General features: G+C 39.3%; 1 protein-coding gene across 2 annotated transcripts in view; it reads right to left on the reverse strand.

The window, feature by feature from the left end:
• Positions 1 to 459: 459 nt before the first annotated feature.
• TFRC (transferrin receptor) overlaps positions 460 to 22,419 on the reverse strand; it is a 28,956-nt gene continuing 6,996 nt past the window's right edge. Inside the window, exons 3-19 of one of the 2 annotated variants that reach the window (XM_036348387.1) lie at positions 22,063 to 22,267; positions 21,359 to 21,557; positions 20,140 to 20,289; positions 19,893 to 19,995; positions 17,684 to 17,797; positions 15,593 to 15,691; positions 14,596 to 14,735; positions 12,771 to 12,934; positions 11,636 to 11,755; positions 9,716 to 9,801; positions 9,473 to 9,536; positions 7,862 to 7,929; positions 6,697 to 6,755; positions 6,402 to 6,483; positions 5,809 to 6,030; positions 4,367 to 4,507; positions 460 to 3,454 (exon numbers count right to left, since the gene is read on the reverse strand). In XM_036348387.1, coding sequence (XP_036204280.1) covers positions 3,212 to 3,454; positions 4,367 to 4,507; positions 5,809 to 6,030; positions 6,402 to 6,483; positions 6,697 to 6,755; positions 7,862 to 7,929; positions 9,473 to 9,536; positions 9,716 to 9,801; positions 11,636 to 11,755; positions 12,771 to 12,934; positions 14,596 to 14,735; positions 15,593 to 15,691; positions 17,684 to 17,797; positions 19,893 to 19,995; positions 20,140 to 20,289; positions 21,359 to 21,557; positions 22,063 to 22,267 — 2,259 coding nt within the window. In that variant the 3' untranslated portion in view covers positions 460 to 3,211. Of the gene's footprint in view, positions 3,455 to 4,366; positions 4,508 to 5,808; positions 6,031 to 6,401; positions 6,484 to 6,696; positions 6,756 to 7,861; positions 7,930 to 9,472; positions 9,537 to 9,715; positions 9,802 to 11,635; positions 11,756 to 12,770; positions 12,935 to 14,595; positions 14,736 to 15,592; positions 15,692 to 17,683; positions 17,798 to 19,892; positions 19,996 to 20,139; positions 20,290 to 21,358; positions 21,558 to 22,062; positions 22,268 to 22,419 lie in introns of those variants that run through there. The other variant, XM_036348388.1, reaches the window with a different exon arrangement.

Raw genomic sequence — 22,419 nt, forward strand, 5'->3', positions numbered from 1 at the left:
TAGGAGTTAAGAGGGAGGACAAAGAGGCAAGGCACAGAGAACTTTCAGGACAGTAAAACTATTCTGTAATGAACTGTAATGGTGAATACATGTCATTATACATTTGTCCAAACTCACACAATGTATACCAAAAGTGAATCTTAATGTAATCTATGGTCTTTCGGCAATGAGGATGTGTGTCATTGTAGGTTCACTGATTGTAACAAATGTACTACTCTGGTGGGAGAAGTTGACAGTGGGGGAAGCTAAGGGGTGGGGTGCAGGAAGGGAATACAGTGGGGCCTTGACTTACGAGTGTCCCCCTGAACCTGTCTCCATGGCCCCCTTTCCTCTGACTTCCCAGTGAGCTCAAGCTGCCTGACCATTGTCTGTGTCTCTCCACACGCCCGCCCCCCGGCAAATCTGCTCCTTGTTTGGAATATGTCAATAAACCCCACTTCTTAAAAAAGAAAAGACAACTCAGTGTTCAAGCATTTTATTAAACAAGGAATATCCACATCGTTGCACATATCAGCTTGTATACAATTATAATGGCATATCACTTGTTCACAAGGATACAGCTGAGCAGTAGGTTGAGAGGTTTCATTAAGCCATCTTTACCCAAGTAAAATTTCAAGAACATTCAAAGAGGAAACACAGTAAAGGTTATGCAAGTTCTAGAATAGTGAATCATCACACAGTTCACTCCTTTTATCCTTTAGCCTTGAAATGTACATATCTATCACCAGAAAAAAATATGAAGACCTGCAGGTGTCACTAGTCAAATATACATTTCATTCAGGAATAGTAAGCCTTTTACTACCTCTTTGATTGGTAATAACTCAACCTTAACCATAGAGTTTTTAAAAGCAATTTACTGCTGTAAAATGTATGCCCGTTATTTATTTGTATTATTCCTTGAAGTCACTGAGCTTTTATTAAAGTATGATAAAGCATGATACTCAAACCAGGAATCCCAGCAATGACCTTTTTACTTAGCTACACTAAATATTATTCCAGATAAAACACTGTAAAGACTAAACAGACTCAGTAGTGAAATAATTCAGTGAGGCTGTAATAATCTAGATCTATTATTAACTTGGGTAAGTGACACCAAATTTAAAGAACCTTAAGAGACCCTATGGATTTTTTCTTAGGTAACAATATTGAACTGCTCAGATAACAAACAGCTGATTACATGTTTGAGTAGAAAACAAAGTCTTTACTGATGTAGCCTCAAACTTATTTGTTCACATCTACATTTAACTTATGACCACCATGTACTAATAGGTAGGTAGGTAGGCAGGCATGATCAAAGATCCTTTTGCAAGCTGGCTCCCCACACCCTTCACTCCCCCCTCCCCTCCAGACCTATGCAAATTTCCCCTGCTTTAAGCTAAAAGGTCAGTTCTGGATTCAAGCTTGAATGAACTAAGGTTATAGGAAATAACATGCATATAGGGGATAAAGTTAAATTCATTTGTCAATAGCAAACATTATAAATGTGTGCTACTATTCCACTAAACAGAAGACCCAGAGAAACCACAAATGTAACATAACACCACATCAGGTTTAAAAAACAACCTTTGAATCAACAAAAAGAATCTCGAAGGAAGTAGTTTTATTTTACCATGGTTGAATTTACCCACCAAATGTTTAATGACCACAAAATGTTCTGCAACTAAAACTAAAAGATAGAGAATTATAGGGAGCTAGAAATATATGTTAGATACTAACGATCTTCAAGCTTTTAAGATGTCATTGCATGAAGAAAATTATGGGAAACACTGTTCCCGATAATTACGTACACCCTTAGTGTAACATATGGAGATCACTGTCTCCGATATAGACACTGTGGTAGGCAAAAACTACCTTGTTCTTTATGCATTATGGAAGACACTGCTCCCGATAATGTGAGTTAGGTTTGTGACAAAGGTACTGGAAATTTTGCAAATTTTGAATAAAGTTACAGCTTGGATAAATGGAGCTGTAAAATTTTGCTTATGAGTACTACCACAGCCTTTAAGTGCAATTAATTTATAACTTGGTCACAACTCAGTACTTTAGGGAAACTACCATTTTTATCTACTTGGCTAAATAGAAGTCTAACTTGATTAGCAATCCCTAATTAAATTTAAGTCTCTAATATTTAGCTGTAAATTTTTATTTGAGGCTGTTTTCTAAAACCCTGTTTTCTAAAACAAGTATTGACCATTATAAATGCAAAACTTCCAGTATCTGTTGGGTTTTATTAGCAGATGCTGCTTTTATTTAAAAAAAACAAAACAAAAACGACAGTATAACTGTCATAATTATGGAAGGCACTGCTTCCGATAATTATCTTCTATAAAAAAAACCACCATTTATAGTGAACTCTGTCACTGATAAATAAACAATAAATATCTTGAGCCAAAATGATAGGAAGCTTTCCAAAAAATTAACACTTTGACCAAAATTTGGCAGTGTGTTCTTTAAAGTCTGACACTGAGCTTGAAATTAAACACCTAAAACTGGTTCTCTTTCAAAATATCTTGGAAACAAACAAACAAAACAACAAACTAAACAAGGCTTATGCGGGAAGGGACAGAAGGAAAGAAAATATACTAGGTCTTTGGCTTCTGGTCTCCTCTCTTTGTAAATGATCTTGAGGTTAACACATTAAGGCCTTGCTCCTGCGATAAACAGTTGAACCTTATTTTATCCAGCTAAAGGACCTCATTAGCAAGAAAACAAGTCCCGTCTCTTTTGAAAGTTAACTGTCTCATCCAGGGATGAGGAAACCAGCTAAATCCTTAAAGGCATAGATCTCACCTGGAGGCTAAGGTCTTACAACCTGGTGTCTGCTATTTGGCATCAAACGAAATACCATGTTTAACCTTCAGCAGACACCACTTTCCTCCTCCCACTCAAGAGACATCAGTGTTCATGTCCTTAGGATTTAGAGCAATAGTTCATGTAACTGGTTCTGACTTTTTTATAACTGTAACAGAAAAGAGGCAGTTACCATTACAAAGCACTTAAAATTCTAGAGAAAAACATTCTGTCATGAACACTTTTAAGTGGTTATTCACCTTAACAGGTACCTACCCTGTATTAAAAGCTGCCGCCTAAAGACATCTAGTAGTACCGAGATGAATGGGTAGAACTTTAACAATATTAGGTTTTGTAGCCCTACTGAAAATTTAGCACAACCAGCACAAGTCACAGGTACCCTAAGTTAAGGGTATCACATTTAAAACTCATTGTCAATGTCCCAAATGTCACCAGAGATGGCATTTGCAGCTTCCTGAATAGTCCAAGTTGCTAAAGCCAGCTGGTTTCTGAACAGTGTTTCATTAAAAGCACTGCGATCTTTCCGGCGCAGTTTTATGTGCTCCAGTAAAGCTGGGAGAGTGTGAGAGCCAGAGCCCCAGAAGATGTGTCGGAAAGGAGCATCTTTTGGAGATACATAGGGTGAGAGGAGGTGATATTCCACCTAAAAAACAAAACATACAAGAACGCTGACAGTACTGACTTTGGTTGTGAAGAAAGAATCTGATACAGTAAAACCAGTCACTATCCCACTTCCAAATGTTCAATTTCCCTTAACTTAAGAATACTGAGAACCAGGCTATTAATCTGTTAAAATTGTAAAACTAAATGTCAACTCCTTTGTAAAAGTGAACTCTAATTGTTTTTCTTTGTTGTTGCTGGAGCACAACATCTGGAAGATTTACAAGTTTCTGCTGTAAAAGAATCTTCTGCTTCTTCCCAGCAGCCTGAAGGCTGGATTAGACAACAGAAATGTAGAGAAATGACAGCTAAATCACTAATGATCTCTTCTTTAAACATGTGTTTAGCCCGGCCAGTGGGGTTCAGTGGTGGGCATCGACCTATGAACCAGGCGGTCATGGTTAGATTCCCAGTCACAGGGGACATGCCTGGGTTGCAAGCTCGATCCCTGGTGTGGCGTATGCAGGAGGCAGCCGATCAATGGTTCTCTCTCTCTCTCTCTCTCTCTCTCTCTCTCTCTCTCTCTCTCTCTCTCCGATGCAGGAGGCAGCCGATCAATGGTTCTCTCTCTCTCTCTCTCTCTCTCTCTCTCTCTCTCTCTCTCTCTCTCTCTCTCTCCTCCCTCCCTTCCTCCCCCTATCCCTTCCTTTCTGAAATCAATAAAATATATTAAACAATAAAAATGTTTCTAAATCTTAAAAAAGTCAACACTAGGTTAAATGTTTCTTGTATTCCCAAGTTTGGTATGTTGATTTAGACCTTGTAAGAGTTAAAATCTGTGAATTCTAAAGCAGCAAAGGATTCTAAGCTTCTGAAGTTATACTTTTTAGAAATGGAAGGTTTACCAACTAAATTTAACATATTTTAGTTCTTCCTTTTCTAAGCGGTTACTTACTCTCATGATGCGGTCATTGATTTCCCTCATGACAAGTCTGTCTGCTGTATCTGAATTCTTATAATCTGTTGTTAGTTTGGAAGTAGCACGATAAAAGTCTCCACGAGCAGAATATAACCACTGTAGACTCAGACCCATCTCCTGCAGCAAAAGACATTCCATTGACTATTAGATATTACATTCCTAAGGATGTTATTCTACGCCTTTCTAATTTAGGTGTAGCAACTGAGATTCTGATAAAAGGGGGTGAACTCACAGACAAGTGCAAGATCCAGAGAAAGCTAGATTAAAGCACTTGTACAGGAGGTTCCAAGCACTGTAAACTATAGCAATACGCTCATATTTAAGCCCAGCATATAGTGTAAGTGTCACTCTTGGTCTCAAAAGAAAACCATACTAAAAAAATTTAACATAATCTACTTAGTCCAAGTATGTACCCTATGTAGTACATTGTTCCCAGTTCAAGGGGGAATACATGAAGCATTTTGGTTCAACAAACTTCAGAATCTAGTTATTCCCATCTGGTTAAGTCCCATTTTCTGATCAGCTACAATTTGTTTCAAGAAAGCCATAGTAAGTCCTTGCCACGTAGCTCAGTTGGTTACAGTGTTGTCCCAATATGCCAAGGTTGCTGGTTGATCCCTGATCAGGGCACATACAAGAGTCAACCAATGAATGCATAAAGAAGTGGAACAGCCCTGACCGGTTTGGCTCGGTGGATAGAGCGTCCGCCTGCGGACTGAAGGGTCCCAGGTTCAATTCCAGTCAAGGGCATGTACCTTAGTTGCAGGCACATCCCCAGTAGGGAGTGTGCAGGAGGCAGCTGATCGATGTTTCTCTCTCATCGATGTTTCTAACTCTCTATCCCTCTCCCTTCCTCTGTAAAAAATCAACAAAATATATTTAAAAAAAAAAAAAAAAAAGAAGTGGAACAAAAATTGATGTTCCTTTCTCAATCAGTTTTTAAAAATTAAAATAAAAGGAAAGCCGTAAGATTTGGTTATCAGTTGGAAACCACTTTTGATTTTATCAAGTTTGAATACTACGCAGAATGAACACTAAATAAGACTGTAACTAACTACTGGCTACGTTCTCTCTCCATCATGTCATCTCCAAAAAGCATATATCTAAACTCACAGGTTCAAAGTCATAGGTTGACACCTTTAGTCTCTGAGTCCTAGCTCTTTATGGATTGCTTGGAATACATGAACAATAGAAAACATAGTTCTAGATTCTGAAATACCTGCCATGGTCTATTCTAGATCTATAACCTCCCAACTTCTCTTTCAAATGAGTTATGGATTCTAAGCAAAATTACACCTCAGTTCACTTTAAAATGTATTTTGGTTACCAACTAAGTCCCTCCCCAGGAACAGTTAAATATCATTCTTCAAACTGCTTAATACTGCAGCATGAAGAACCAGATTTTAATTAGGGCTCACCTTTACGTCTGTTTTGAATTGGTTCATATCCCTCACAAATGAAAGCATTTTCTCGTTATACATGTCATAGTTCAGGTTCAATTCAGCATTATGGGTAAGTTTAATCATGAGCTGACCAGCAACTTCTGCTGCTGCACGTGCCATTTTGTTCAACTCGGGGACTTCCTGATTCAGTACCTCGTAGGTATCCTGGGTAGTGCCTAAGTAAGGATAATCTGAGGCCTGGAAGACAAAGTGAGGTTAATGTACTCAGGCAGGCTAGAAGAGTAGGCGCCTCACATTCCAGTTACACCATCAAGGTAATAGTAACTATAATTCTTCCTTTGCTTCTAACATGTTCCTAACCCCGATTTTTCTTATACACTACTTTAAGTAGGCTCTTATTAATGGATATTACTTCATTGAAGTCTTAGCAAATAAAATCAAATGCTATTAAGCTGAGAACAATTCTATTGTAAAACTGATCATAAGGTAGCATACAATAACTGCATGTGTATAATTTCTTAAAACATTGTAAGCACTCTAGGAAACTTGGTTTCAAATTTGATGAAAGAAGATCCAAGATACAACACTTCAGAGTTTTTCAGACTTACCCCACAAAAACAGAAAGAAACAGCTGGGATTCCAGAATACGCAAGGAAAGGGAAAGCAGCATCATCAAGAGAAAATTTCTCCCTGCAAGGAAAGAATGTGTTTTTTAGAAAGTTTTCCAAAGAACAGGCTATGCTACCATGTAACCTCACTCCTAGCTGCCCCAAAAGTCTTAAAAGGAATCTCTCTAGGTATAGGTAAGCTCACTGCAAAGTTACCCAGATCTCTACCTAACACAGTAGGTGCTACTGCACGATTGTTTTTCTATCAGTTCTTTATCCACTTGTCTCAACTTACACTTTGTTCATCCAGTTGCTATCCCGATACAGAGGCAACCCAGTAGCTGGATGTTTCACCTGTTAAATAAGAAATTAAGTTATCATTAAAATGACCTTTCTGAAATATGTTTCTCTTTTATAAACATTTATTAAAAGACACTACATTTTTATTATATCTCCTTGAAAAAAATTTTAGGACAAAACAATCTCAAATTTTGAAGTTATTCTTACTAAGCTTGTACTGCTAGTGCCATTAGTTAAGGTGAGAAAAAAAATATATGCTTTCTTACTTAACATTCTAAAGGCGGTTTAAACAATTTTAAAAAGCCCTCTCCTAGCCTTCATGGTATGTCTATCTCATTTCTTCTAGCACATTTCATACTACTGCCAGCCTAACCTGCAAACACATTACTGCCTTATTAGAGACCCTATTGTAATCCCTCATTTCCCATGGAATCAAGGTCAAGTTCCCTGACCCTTGGTTCCCCTCCAACTTTAATCAATCCAATATATAACCACTAATGGTGTTAGGCAAATTTGGTTCCTTACTCATTCAAAACTATGGTCATTCACATGTCTGTCTCTATTCAATGAATATTTTATCTGGCCTTCTGACTTAAGTCTTAGGGATAGTTAAAGTCCATTTAACACCTTCCTTAACATTCTGGCTCTATAGACCTAGACCAGTGATGGCGAACCTATGTCACCTCTGACACGCGAACTCATTTTTTTGGTTGATTTTTCTTTGTTAAATGGCATTTAAATATATAAAATACATATAAAAAATATAAATCTTTGTTTTACTATGGTTGCAAATATCAAAAAATTTCTATATGTGACATGGCACCAGAGTTAAGTTAGGGTTTTTCAAAATGCTGACACGCCGAGCTCAAAAGGTTCGCCATCACTGCTATAGACAACCTCCGTGGGTACCTACAGTACAGCTTAGGCCTCGTGGAACTCTGCTACATATTCCTAAACAGACTACATATTGTTTGTGATCAGAGCCCTTCATATACCACCTCCCATGGTTCAATAGGCTGGGGAAAAGTAAGCCAAGAGCGTGACTGAAATAACGCTGCTATAAATTTATTCTAAGTTACTTTAGCTATCAATATTTTTCACCTTATGTGAATTAGGCAAAAAATTAAGTTATATATTTTCGTAATTAGGTATACACTTACGTCTTGCATCGTTTCCTCAATGAGTGAATACAACAATGGGCTGGCAGAAACCTTGAAGCTGCTGGTACCTGCAAAAGAGATTATTCTTACATTGCGCCTTCTCTAGTCAAGCAATTTTTACTCTGCTACTTCAACAACTAAAAGTACTTGCAAATAGGAAGACAGGAGGACAATAACCAAGATGAGTGGCATATACAACTATCCTCTTAATGAAGTAGATAAAAGTTCTTTAGTGACCACTAACCTTTATTTGACTCAACCGAATCTCTTACTGCCTGAGTTTGCCTACTTTAATGTTAATGATTTGGTTTTTTTGGTTCATCCATGTTAAGACATTCATCTGCTAATTGTAAGTAAGCTTGCTATATTTATTCTGTTGTGCAGGTAAAATGGCAATAATGATAAATCGAGTAAGATTTCATTAACTCCCTCCTTTTTTGTCCCAATGGAGACACATTTTACTCTTCTCAGTTCATCCACTGGCTACACCTGCATTTTTAATAACATTCAAACTCTTTTAATTGGTATCTCCATCTATGATGCCACAACGTAGTAATACGTGAACTATTCTCTAGAAGTGCCATTCTACATGACATGATTTAGTTCCTTCTGGTCTAAAACACTGTCCAGACTATTGGTTCTCAAACGTTAGTGCAAGCATATCAAACTAGCAGCCCGCAGGCGGCCCACAACGAATATTTTTGCAGCCCAGCCAATATAATGGTCTGTAAGAAACAAATTTCGTAACTGAATTTTTACAATATCCTGTCATGCATAATTATTAATAATGAACTACAACGTTCGCTAATGACTGATTACTATAATCGTGTTGCATTCACTTCCCTTATGCGCCTTATGCACAGGCATACCATTTCTCTCCACTAAAACTAGCAGCAAATATTTTAGCAGCCGATTGCCACAGCATTAGTCTTGTACTGACTTGTTTGGTGTGCACAACGGGAAGTATTTCACTTTCGGAGAACAAGAAAAATAGGTTTATTTGTGCTATGTTTATTAATTTGTGCAGTTATTCAGTGTCTGATAAGTTAATGTTCAAGAAAAAATATTTTTATTAAAATGTTCTATTATTTTATGTTAACGATTACTCATTTATTTCAGCCCTTTGTATTCAGCACATCTCTATTGAAATAAGCCTACATTTCTATGAAAATTGAAGCTTTTGTATTTTTGCAGCCCGCATAAGCTTGAACCTTGTTTATTTGGGCCGTGTTAGCCTTTGAGTTTGACATGCTTGCTTTAGTGCATCAGAATCACTTGGAGTGCTTGCTAAACCAGCTTGCTGGACCTATGCTCCAATTTCTGACTCAAAAGTCTGAGATAGGGCCTGAAATTTCTTCATTTCTAACAGTTCCCAGGTGATCCTGCTGCTGCTGCTGTGGGGACCACACTGAGAAACACTGCTCTGCACAAGGCTATCTGCACCCATTTTAACTTAATGGACAATTAAGAGAAAGCTAAGTGAATCTTTTGATCTGGAAATGGCCAATGTAAATTGTAAAAAGTAGTAAGTGCTGCTTTAGAAAGCTTTCTTCTACTGTTTTATAATTAGTTTACCTAAATTCATGACTAGCTAATGAAAAGGATACTCACCAAGAACAGCTTTATCCAGATTAATGTAAGTGAAAGCCTTTATATGCAAGCTGGAAAGGTATCCCTAGAAGAGAAGGAAAAATACTCATGTATCAATCTAATTATCACATAAAGTAACCATTATCAGGAATTTCTTTTTAAATTTGGATTCTATTGGAACTGAATATTCTATTGAGAGCCTGGTTTCTGGAAGACAAGTTAAGGCAACACAAGTTTGGGTGCCATTCTGGGTGTCGTTAATACCTCCAGCCATTCAGTGGCACCCACAGCTCCGAAGTCACCAGCGCTCCAGCTGGCAAAGACGATGCTTCTTTTGGGTTTAAACCCGCCTGAAAGACAACAAAAGGTTAGCTTCATCTTGGGAAAAAGTATAGGCAGATCAGTGATTTAAAGATAAAATAAAAAACAGCAGATTAAAAAATTCTTTTCCTGCCCTAACCGGTTTGGCTCAGTGGATAGAGCGTCGGCCTGCGGACTGAAGGGTCCCAGGTTCGATTCCGGTCAAGGGCATGCACCTTGGTTGCAGGCACATCCCCAGTAGGGGGTGTGTAGGAGGCAGCTGATCGATGTTTCTCTCGTCGATGTTTGTAACTCTCTATCCCTCTCCCTTCCCCTCTGTAAAAAAATCAATAAAATATATTAAAAAACAAAAATTTTCCTTTTGATGCCCCAGGTGAAAACAAATTTTGAAAGTGAGCTACATGATCGATCACATTATAAGGAAATAATAAATGTTGAATCACTATGTTGCACACTAAAGCTAATGTAACATTGTATGTCAACTAATAATTTGCTTAAAAGTATGTAACTTAAAAATTGCTTAAAAAACAGTTGTTATGAAATAAAATAAAAATTCACACATTTATGGTATAGGGAAGAGTTTTCAGAGAAACGACATTAGTGGCAGTTCCTTTGGGGGCTATATGCACCACTGCCCTTCATCCCTTCCCTTTCCCTGAGTATATATTTTTCGAAATGTTAAGCATTGCAACTTACCGTGATCCAAAGATTCAATAATGTGGTGAAGGTTTGCATGTGTGTGTGGGTAGGTATAGAGGAGTGGCAAATACCATGGGAGAAAGGCTTCAAAGTGAGCCTTTATGCATTATGTTTACAATATACAAATATTTTCTCATACTCATAAATATATCAAATCATACAAAATTTTACAATCCTATATAATAAAGGGTAATATGCAAATTGACTGAACGGTGGAAAGACCAATTGCTATGATATGCACTGACCACCAGGGGGCAGACGCTCAACGCAGGAGCTGCCCCCTGGTGGTCAGTGTGCCACAAGCCTGGCTGACAGATGCTGAGCACAGTGGCCTGCCTCCTCAGCAGTTGGACAACCCTGAGGGCTCCTGGACTGTAAAAGGCAGGCTAGGCTGAGGGACCTCCTCCCTCTGCACCTCCCCCACCCAGTGCACAAATGTCGTGCACCAGGCCTCTAGTAAAACTATAAAACATTAGTACACAGGTATGTCACTGCTTGCTTTCAAATAGATTCCTTAGGGGCCATGTTAGATTTGCCATATCATTCTGGGTATGTCGAACTCAGAATTAGGGCCAAATATAACACTTTTCAGTATCTCAAAAGAAATGGATGGGCCCTGGCTGGGTAGCTCAATTGGTTAGAGCTGTTGTTCCAGTAAACCAAGGTCTCGGGTTCAATCACCAGTCAGGGCACATACAAGAATCAACCAATGAATGCGTAAGTGGGACAACTAATTGATGCTTCTCTCTCCCTTCCTTTTATTTATTAATCAATAAATAAAAAATGGATGATTCCCAGTATAATCAAGGGCATGTACCTGGGTTGCGGGCACATGGAAAGCTGTTTCAAAGTCAAAGGCAGGGATATAATGTATAGCATAGAGAATATAACTGTATAGTAACAAATGGTTACTAAACCTCTCATGGTAATCATTTCATAAGGCATATAAAATGTCAATGCACTATGTGGAACACCTGAAATCAATTTGTATGTTAACTATATTTTAAAAAGTCAAAGGAAAATATAACAAAAGAAAATCTGCTTTATACTAAAGAACTCAGGGTTTAGAAGGAGTGACAAAGGTAAAAGTGAGCAAAGCATACTATAACATTTAAAACTATATGCAGCACATAGATATTCAAGTTCTCAAAATGTGCACTCTACCTTTAAAGACCAAATCAGAGAATATCTGGGCAAGTTCCAATAGAAGGGCTGTTCCCACACTGGATTTTGCAGCTCCAGGACCCCAGGCATCCCTCTGGGCCCCGACTACAATATAACGACCTTGAAAAAAAAAATACAATGAGCTCTTAAATTGTTTTCTGAGTCTAGAATAAGCAGATTCATAGAAGGGTAAAAATGAAGTATATGCATAAGGGTAAGAGAGCCTTAGGACTTTGGGATTAAAAATTCATGACAATACTAATATTTTTCCTTATTAATATTGGTCCTCTTTTTTTACATTACCAATTAAGTTTACTCATCAACTATGTATGTGTGCTCACCTATCCTATATAATAAAAGGCTAATATGCAAATCGACTGAACGGGGGAATGACTGGCTGCTATGACGTGCACTGACCACCAGGGCTCAGACGCTCAATGCAGGAACTGCCCTCTGGTGGTCAATGTGCTCCCACAGGGGGAGTTCCGCTCAGTCAGAAGCTGGGCTCACGGTTGGCGAGCACAGTGGTGGTGGCAGGAGATTCTCTGCCTCCGCATCAGTTGGACATCCCCCAAGGGCTTCCAGACTGCAAGAGGGCACAGGCTGGGCTGAGGGACGAATTTCGTGCACTGGGCCTCTAGTTGTTTAATAAGCAACCGAAATCCAAGGATTTTCAATACCCAATGATATGACTGTTTGAATGCATTTAAATAGATGACCTATTACCAGTATCAGCAAATTATAGCCCACATGTTGATTCATTATGCACTGTCTATAGCTGTTTTCATGATATAATACCAGAGTTAAATATTTGCTTCAGAGACTGTATGGCCTGCAAAATGTTTATTATCTGTCCCCATAAGTAGAAATTAGCTTACTGCTGGTCTACTCAATAATTAAAAGCAATTTTTAAGTCATAATGGTCAATTTTTGACAAGTTATTTTCCTGGGGCTTAATTTAGCTCCCAAGGAAACTGACACCTAAATGATTCACTTTAAGACATGTAAGACTTAGCTTAAGCCATGCCAGCCTTCCCTCACTCCCTCCTCTGGCTATATGCTTAACAGGGAGAAAACCAGAAATACATAAATAGAGCAATAGACACAGTTAGACAGAGAAATCAGGGGTCTTTACCTGGTTCTTCAAAGCCTTTAATAACACCGAAGACATTAAAAATTCTTATCTCTTTCAGCACATTGTTCACAGTGAGTTTCACATTTCTATTCTGGGTGGTTACCAGCTTACATGAAGAATCTGTTTTCCAAGAAGAAGGACAGTCTCCTTCCATATTTTTAGAACTAAAAAACAGAAATCAGCATTCTGAGTTACTGCTACTTTCCCCAAGTTTACAAAACCAGTCCTTCTTACATCCAGTAGAGTTCTAGGTTAAGAGATCATATAAGAGAACATACAAAATTTACTCCCTAGTGGCTATTTGTTTCTTATTCTGATCTGTAGACAACCATGAGTTACTTCCTGTTTAAGCACAATGTTCTTACCTTCTTCTTCTGATGTGTGCCTTTCTGCCAGAGAATAGTTATAGTTTACATTTAAAATAGATACCAAGATGGACTCAGATGGACTTTTTCTTATATAAAGTACATTAATATATTCCCATGTTTGCCCTAGCTGGTCTTGCTCAGTGGATAGAGCATCGACTTGTGGACTGAAGGGTCCCGGGTTCGATTCCAGTCAAGGGCACATGCCCGGGTTGTGGGCTTGATCCCCAGTAGGGGGCATGCAGAACTCAGTTGATCAATGATTCTCTCTCATCGATGTTTCTATCTCCCTCTCCCTTCCTCTCTGAAATCAATAATATATATATATATATATATATATATATGACTTATTCCCTAACCAGTTTGGCTCAGTGGATAGAGCGTCAGCCTGTGGACTGAAGGTCCCAGGTTCGATTCTGGTCAAGGGCATGTACCTGGGTTGCGGGCACATCCCCAGTAAGAGGTGTGCAGGAGGCAGCTGATAGATGTTTCTCTCTCATCAATGTTTCTAACTTTCTATCTCTCTCCCTTCCTCTCTGTAAAAAATCAATTAAAAAAGTGACTTAAAGGAAAAGACCTTTAAAAATTATATATATATCTCCACATTTACTGACTCCACTAACATGGGTAGTATGTATAGAGGCTTATCTCAGTTATAAAAGAATATTCTCAGAGAAAGATAAGTATCACATGATCTCACTGTTATGTGGAATCTAATGAACAACATAGATCCAAAGACACAGAAGCACCAAACAAACTGTCAGACCTCAGAGGGAAGGTAGGGAGGGTGGGCGAGTGGGAAGAGATTAACCAATGAACTTGTGTGCATATATGCACAACCCAAGAACACAGACAATAGTGGTGAAGGCCTGGGTAGTGGACGGGGGCATGCACCAAGAGTTCACCAGTTTGACTGCTGGTCTGGGCAAATGCCCAGGTTTCAGGGTCGATCCCCAGTAGCGGGTGTGCAGGAAGCAGCTGATCAATGTTTTTCTCTCATCAATGTTTCTAGCTCTCTCCCTATCCTTTTCCTCTCTCTAAAAACCAACAAAAACATTTAAAAAAAGAAAGAAAAGAAAATCCAGAACTAATGAGTATTATAGCTCAACATAAATTCCAAGGGATCTTCTCCAATAACTGAATGGGTTGCCATAGGCAACAAAATGTTTAATCACAGGAAGCATTCAAGCACGGCTATGCCAGGAATACTACACAAGGAATTCACTGAGTGAATTGAACAAGGACTCCTTGAGTTTATAAATCCAAGGTCTATCATTAATATCACTTTATGTTGGAAAATTTCATTTTTTATCTATACCAAATTAATAGCTATCCATCCCCAAAATGTTCCAAATGTGGAAAACAACAGCCAATTGTTTTAAGACTTTATCAAATCAACAGATTATTCTCCTTAATCATAAAGTCTCACCCTGCAAGGCAGTTTTCAAATAAGAACTTACTCAAACAGTTTCTCTGCAGCAGCTCTGGAAATGGTTTGGACAGGGATATTAGGCAATCCTGATGACTGAGACGGTGGAAACTGAGTATGATTGAAAGAAGGGAATCCTGGCGTATAAGGGTCACCTGTTCCCAGATGAGCCTAGTAAAACAGAAGAGCAAGGTACTTGTTCAAGAAATTTCCTTGTAAGATTCAGATTGAGTATGAGGCTATAGCCCAAGCTTAGCTTAGCACCTAAAAGTCTGTAAGTCTGAGTGGCGCTATGATACGTGACTCTTGCTTTTGATGGCATATGCCAAATTCAATTCAAGACACTACAATAGTCTCCTCATATCAGTGGGAAATATATTCCAAGACCCTAGTGGATGCCTGAAACTGTGGATGACTACTGAACCCTACATATACTTTATTGCTTCCTCTTTGGCATATTCAAACTGCTAGCATCCCACATCTTTCTTGAACATAACCACTGTGATAACATGCCAGTCAATCTGATAACTGAGATGGCTACTTAGTGACTAATGGGCAGGTAGTGTGTGTAAAGTTGATACATTGGACAAAGGGATGATTCCAATTGCAAGCTGGACAGACTGGGATAACTCAAAAAAAATTCTTTTAATTTTATTTTATGTTTCAAGTATTACAAATAGTAGTACATGTCTCCTTTTCAAAATTTCATTATGCTTCTCAGGAAAGCACACAATTTAAAACTTAAGAATTATTTCTGGAACTTTCCATGTAATATTCTTAGATCACAATTGACAGTGGATAACTGAAAGCAAAACCGTGGATACTAGGGGACTAGATTATACTGATCAAGTACTTTTAGCAATACGTAGCAACTAGGTTTCAATGTCATATAATTTATCTTCTTGCTTACTGCTAAAACTCTCCCAGACAAAAGTATTTAAGGAAGGCACAGTTTTATTTTTACTAATGTAAGTGAAATCTAGCAATAATTTAGAGAACCCAAAAACTCATTTGCTCAAAGAACTCACATGTCCAAACAATGGAAGCTCTGCATCAACAATGGGAAATTTAGTATGGTCCATGTAGATCAAAACACCAATTGCATTTAAACTTTCAGCATTTGCAACCTAAAAAACAAAACACAAAGCTCAGAATATGAAGAACTAATCATATAAATTTAAAATACATACTAGACTTTATGCTGACAAAGGGTTACAGAGGATAACACCTATGCTCCCAATATTCAAAATAGCTTACGTTTAGGAAAAATGTCTTGATATTCACTAAGAGTTTATTAGAGAAATAATAAAAACCCATCCAAGATATTTACTGTCTTAATATGTTCCATTCTAATTGCTTGTGTAAATGTGACTTTTAATTTTCCTTTTTCTAAAAGCTAGTTATAACTGAATTCTATATATATCCTATCTAGTAAAAGAGAAACATGGTAATTAGCCATACCTCCGCTACCCTTCCCATTGGCTAATCAGGGCAATATGCAAATTAACTGCCAGCCAAGATGGTGGCCGGCGGCCAGGCAGCTTAAAGCGAACAGGAGGCTTGCTTGCTTCAGTGACGGAGGACTCCAGTGTTCCCCGCCTGCTGCTGCCGGCCTCTGAGCTTGCAGTTTGAAACAATGTTACAAACATAGAAGCTAAACAAAACCCCAGAAACCTGCTTTCAGCCATCCGGGATCTCAGAGCTGGAGTTGAAACAGTGTTTCAATTATAGAACCCAAACAAACCAGATACCTGCTTTCAGCAGCCGAGGCCTAAGAGCTGGAGCCAAGCCTCAGAGCTAAAGCTGGCCCAGAATAAAAAAAAAAAAAAAGAAAAAAAGGAGCGTTGGGAGCTTCAGTCACCCGCCAGCCTGAAAACGGCCCTCAGCCCCTCACCCAGACTGGCCAGGCACCCCAGTGGGTACCCCCACCCTGATCCAGGACACCCTTCAGGGCAAACCAGCCGGCACCCACCCATGCACCAGGCCTCTATCCTATATAGTAAAAGGGTAATATGCCTCCCAGCACCGGGATCAGCGGAGCCGCGAGGCCTCCCAGCACCAGGATCAGCGTGACAGGGGGCAGTGCCCAAACCCCCTGATCGCCCTGAGGCTCTATGTGTGACAGGGGGCGGGGCCACAACCTCCCTATCCACCCTGTTCTGTCCGTGACAGGGGAAGGCACCCCAACCCCCTGATCAGCCCTGCTCTGTGCCTGATAGGGGGGAGCTCCCCAACCCCCTGATCACCCTGCGGCTCTGGGTGTGACAGGGTGCGGCGCCCCAATCCCCTGATCGGCCCTACTCTGTGTGTGACAGGGTGCAGCGCCCCAAACGGCCCCCCCCCTCCCCCCCACGGGCCCTGCTCTGTGTGTGACGGGGTAGAGCCATAACCTCCCCATCAGCCCTGCCCTGAGTGTGACAGGGTGCGGCGCCCCAACCCCCTGATCCACCCTGCTCTGTGTGACAGGGGGCGGTGCCCCAACTCCCCTATCAGCCCTACTCTGTGAGTGACAGGGGGGAGCTCCCCAACCCCCTGATCGACCCTGCTCTGTGCATGACAGGGGGTGGCGTCCCAACTCCCCAATCGGCCCTGCTCTGAGCCCGACCAGGGGCTGCACCTAGGGATTGGGCCTGCCCTCTGCCACCCGTGAGCAGGCCTAAGCCAGCAGGTCGTTATCTCTCAAGGGGTCCCAGACTGCAAGAGGGCACAGGCCGGGCTGAGGTACCCCCCTCCCCTGCCGAGTGCACAAATTTTTGTGCACCGGGCCTCTAGTATGTGTGTGTATATATATATATATATATATATATATATATATATATATATATATACACACACACACACAAAACTGTTACATAGGTACAATTTAAACTGCTTTTACTGAAGCACTTTTTATAGGTTCATTTTCACTAAAAGACAATGGCTACAAAATAATCCAAGCAGATATGCCACAGTTTTGAAGTATCCTATTGACTTTAGATAATTGGTATTCATTAAGTACTTTAATAAATTTACATTTTCAGGTATGAGCATTTAAGACCACTTGTTTTCAGAACATAATAAAATTAACAATAGCATTTAACTGAGGAAGGTTATGACAACAATGTATAACTCATACTTACCTTTTCAGCAAATGTGATTTTCCCTGCTCTAACAAGCACTAAAGAGCCATTCACAGAAGTGCTTAAAGCCTCAAAGTCTTGTTTAGTGCCAAAATTGGCATGGACCAATTTACCCTAAAATAAAGACATTAGATTTAATGAGCGTTATGGTATTAGAACAGCCATAGAGTCTAAAGCAGAATGGTTTTACAGATCAAACTCAAGACAGAGTAAAAAAGGGCCAGGACCTAGAAAGGATACATGTGATTTTCTAAAGCCGAAAGTAGTCAGGGTTGCCTGGCCACACTGTGGCTCACTGGTTGAGCATCGACCCATGAACCAGGAGGTCATGATTCAATTCCTGGTCAGGGCACATACCCGGGTTGCGGGCAAGATCCCCAGAAGGAGGCAGCCAGATCAATGATTCTCTGCCATCAATGATGTTTCTATCTCTCTCTCCCTTCCTTTTTTGAAATCGATAAAAATCTATTTTTTTAAAAAAAAGTAGTCAGGGTTGTCAGAAATGAAGTCAACATTTCTGGCCTCCTACATTCATGTCTTTCATTATCCCACACTGTCTTTAATCTACATTGATATAGTTAGATTAAGTTAAGTACATTTAATCTATTTTATGTTGCTTCAGACATCTTGGGGGAAGAGAAAGGATAACAAGATATGTTAAAGAGAGACATATACCAATATAAATATTGTAGGCTAGCCATGGCAGCACCAATTACATAATGGTCTCATACTTGAACCCCAGACAACTGAAAACATACATACTCCCTAACTGAAAGCTGTTAATAAATTTGTCTAAGAATGGTCTATTATAACAAAGTTGCATAGATCAATATTTAGATGTTTATATAAGCTGTTATCATAATGTTCCTAAACTCTACTAATCCAGTTCAGATAAACTGACATTAATAACCAAATATCTAAATAGAGAAAGCTTGCAGGGGAACTAAAATCCTCAATGTTTTTTTAGCAGAACAATCTACCCACCTCCAAACCCCTAACTTGTAGGTAACGACACAGCACAGGTTAAGCAGGGAGAAAGAAGAACAATAAAACTTCATCTGGCTTAAAAGGCATCCACTAGAAAGGCCCCTGACATACACATACGTGGTTTTTTAACCTGAAAAACCTATATAGAACTATTCTATCCAGATGTTTTTTAAATTTCTGTAATAGTTGGGCCACATTTGCCTAAATTTCATAATATCAAGAATTAAAGAATCAAGCTATCAAGCTAAGATTGGTTGCAGCCAAGATGGTATTGATCTGTCCCCGCATAAGGGGGAATCTGATATATGCAAATAACATACTACCATGTGTCAGGCACTGTCCAAAGCTCTAGGACACAATAATAAATGAAACCAACTCCTAGCTCTTTATATTCCAATGTAGAATCAAATGAATGTCAGGTGCCACAAGGACCATGAAGAAAAATAAAGCAAGGTAAGAGGAAGTGATTAAAGGAAGGACATTTTTGATATGGTAATCAAGGAAGACTTCCCTAGGGAGGTAATCTTCTATATCTATAAAAGGCTAATATGCTAGGTGTCGACCGTTTGACCAGTAGCTATGATGCGCACTGGCCACCAGGGGGCAGCTCAACACACAGGCATGGAACAGACTGATGAATCTCAGAGGGAAGAGGGGAAGGCGGAAAGAGATTAACCAAAGATCTTATATGCATACTAGAGGCCCGGTGCACAGATTCATGCACCAGTGGGGTCCCTTGGCCTGGCCTGCGGGGATTGGGCTGAAACCGGAAGTCCGACATCCCCCGAGGGGTCCTGGATTGTGACAGGGCACAGGCCAGGCTGAGGGACCCCATTGGTGCACAAATCTGTGCACTGGGCCTCTGGTATTAGATAAGAGACTTGCACAAAGTGAGGAAACAAGCATGCAGATATTTAGGGAAGAGTGGTCCTGGCAAAGGAAAAGGCAAGTTTTATAAAGGCCTTGAGGTGAGAGTGTGCTTGAATTTGAGTGTTTGAGGAACAGCAGGGAGATTTAAGAGTGGTCAGAGCAGAGTGAAGAGAAGGGAGCAGTAGGATTACTTGGAGCCTTGCCAACTAAGATGAAGATTTAGGGTTTCATTTTAACCAGTTACATTTTACAAGTAAATTTATACTATAACTCCTAAGAATAGTCAAGACAATGAGCTTGTGAGCTATTCAACAGACAGAAAAGAAGTCATGCACTATTTTGTCTTACTTACAGTAACCGTCGTAGCCTTACTATATGCCACATAACCCTGAGGATTCTCCACGAGGTATGGCCCGCCATTGTTCATAGCAATTATGGTCACTGAATTTGGATCACTGTTAAAAAGATTATATTAAAATGAAGCTAAGACCACCATTGGGAAAAAAATTAAATGGCTTTAATACACTCAGTCTTTGCTATATTGATCATAACTAAAAGTAGCTGCTTCTATAAAATAAGTTTACCATCTTTCAACATACCTGCTTTTGACCTGAATCTTAACAAAATGTTCATTATGCCAGGCTTTGCTGAATTGAAGTTTACGGAATTTATCTTCAATATAAAAAGCAAGGTTTGTATCTTTTTGAGATCCAGCCTCACGAGGGACGTAAGAATTTTCATTCAGCTGCCTGGAGGAAAAATGTCACTGTTAAAATATATATTATACTCAAATATCAAGCAAATTATTTTTTAATTGAGAGAACATTGGTTAATAAGAGTACATAAGTTTCAGGTATAGACCATTATTTTCACCTACTTTAAAGTACTGTGAATCCCCTGGAAGCAAAACTCCTTATTCTGATCTGCCATGGCTATTTGTAAATATACACGGCACATTAATTATTTGATCTTTTTCTTTTAGTAGACAATATTCTCATATGCCTGGTGTACAGTATACACAAAAGTATTCATCAGATGTGATAAAAATGCCAATATTTCTAATTTAAGACTAAAAGAACTATTGTACCATTGGAAACTATAAAAAGCTAGTATAGCTAGAAAAAGGTAAAATATAAATTTGTTCTTTACAGAGTTAGATATGTGTGTAAGGAAGAACTTAAAAATCTAAGGATTGCCCTTTTGTGGCTCAGCTGGTTGAGCGTGGACCGCACCAAAAGTTGCCGGTTGATTCCCTATCAGGGCACCTACCCAGGCTGTGAGCTAGATCCCCCGTAGGGGGCGTGCAAGAGGCAGCCAATTGATGCTTTTATCTCTATATATAATCAATTTTTAAAAATCTAAGGACAGAAAGAAACCTTACAACACTTCTTAAGACATGGATTAATGAGTGAGAACCAGAAGAAATCAAGGAATACTAGAGACATGTCAATTAGTCTCCATCTAGAGGATAAAGATGACTTGGCGAGAGTAGCAGAGCTTAGCATGATCTAAAGAAGGGGTTAGTACCAACAATAAATTTTAAAAATGGGTTAGGATGGAAAATCAGAGCAAAAAAGTCTGACAGCAAGCAACAGAGCAGCAGATAACAAAGATTAAGGACCTGTGCATTATTTTTAAGAAAAAGGAGAGTCCCCACAAAAGTTCTACTTTTTTCCCTATCATAGTTTGAATTCTTTACTGACTCCTTTACCCTCTAACAAAACACGGAAGCCTCCCCTGCTCTAAAAAGCCTTTCCTCCAGACCGGTCACCTTTGTTTAGATATTCAGGTCCAACTTGCGAAGTCACTGTAACTCACCTGATTGTCTTGGTGAAGTCTGCCGTATTCAGTTTCTCTGACAACATTGCTTTGAGGTCTGACCAAAATAAGTGGGGAGATACTTCAGGCAAGTCCTCTTCCGTTTCCTCTTCAGTGTCTATCGCTGCAGACTCCGTTTGCTCACATTCAGTTTTTGGCTCTGCACGTTTACAATAGCCCAAATAGCCGATCAGAAATCCTAGGCATGAAAAAGTACAGAGCTGAATTCACAGGATTTTATTTATAATCTATTCCTATAGGGGTTAAAATATTTTCAGCTTGGTCTTCAAAATGCTGGTTTTAATCAAATTTAAAGCAGTTATAAAGGAATCAATGTATGTTTTATATATTTTAAACCATTTAATCTAATAAATTATATAACTTTATTTTAAACAGTTACTTTTTCAAAGCATGGGTGGCTTTTCTTCCTAGTAGCCTTCCTTGAATCCTTAGGCCAAGCTTCTATGCTACAAATATCCTGGGCCTATTTCTAGTCTAACACTTGCACATTACACTGAAATGATTCATGTGCCTTTCTCCCACCAGGCTAAACTCAAAGACAGGTTTAGAATCTTAATTACTGTATTTCTACTACCTTGCACAACGGCACATAAGAAGGTACAATATAAATGTTTGCTGAGCTGAATTAACAACTTCCTAGAATTGGTGACAAGGAACATTTAAGGTTTAAATGGCACTCTTACCGATCAAGAAAAAGATGATGACAGCAATAGTCCCACAGCAGATTAATCCATTAAGCCTTTTCCGTTTTGCGTGAGCACGATTACCCCTCACGTTATTGTCAATATCGTCTTCGTCTGCAGCTAGTTTCATCTCCACACGACTGTTATTGCCATCTACTTGCCGTGTAAGACTAAACCGGCTATATGACAACGGCTCTCCACCAAACTGAGATTTTTTTAAAAATAAAGAAAGCATTAAGAAGGGAGTAGGGACATTAACAAAAAAGTTTGGTTGGGTAATATACTTATTATTGGGCCATTACTATGACTTGCGATATATTCTTAAGGAAAAAAAAGTCCCTGCCCTAGCTGATTTGG

The sequence above is a fragment of the Myotis myotis genome, unplaced genomic scaffold (assembly GCF_014108235.1).
Source record: "Myotis myotis isolate mMyoMyo1 unplaced genomic scaffold, mMyoMyo1.p scaffold_m19_p_2, whole genome shotgun sequence".
NCBI lineage: Eukaryota > Metazoa > Chordata > Mammalia > Chiroptera > Vespertilionidae > Myotis > Myotis myotis.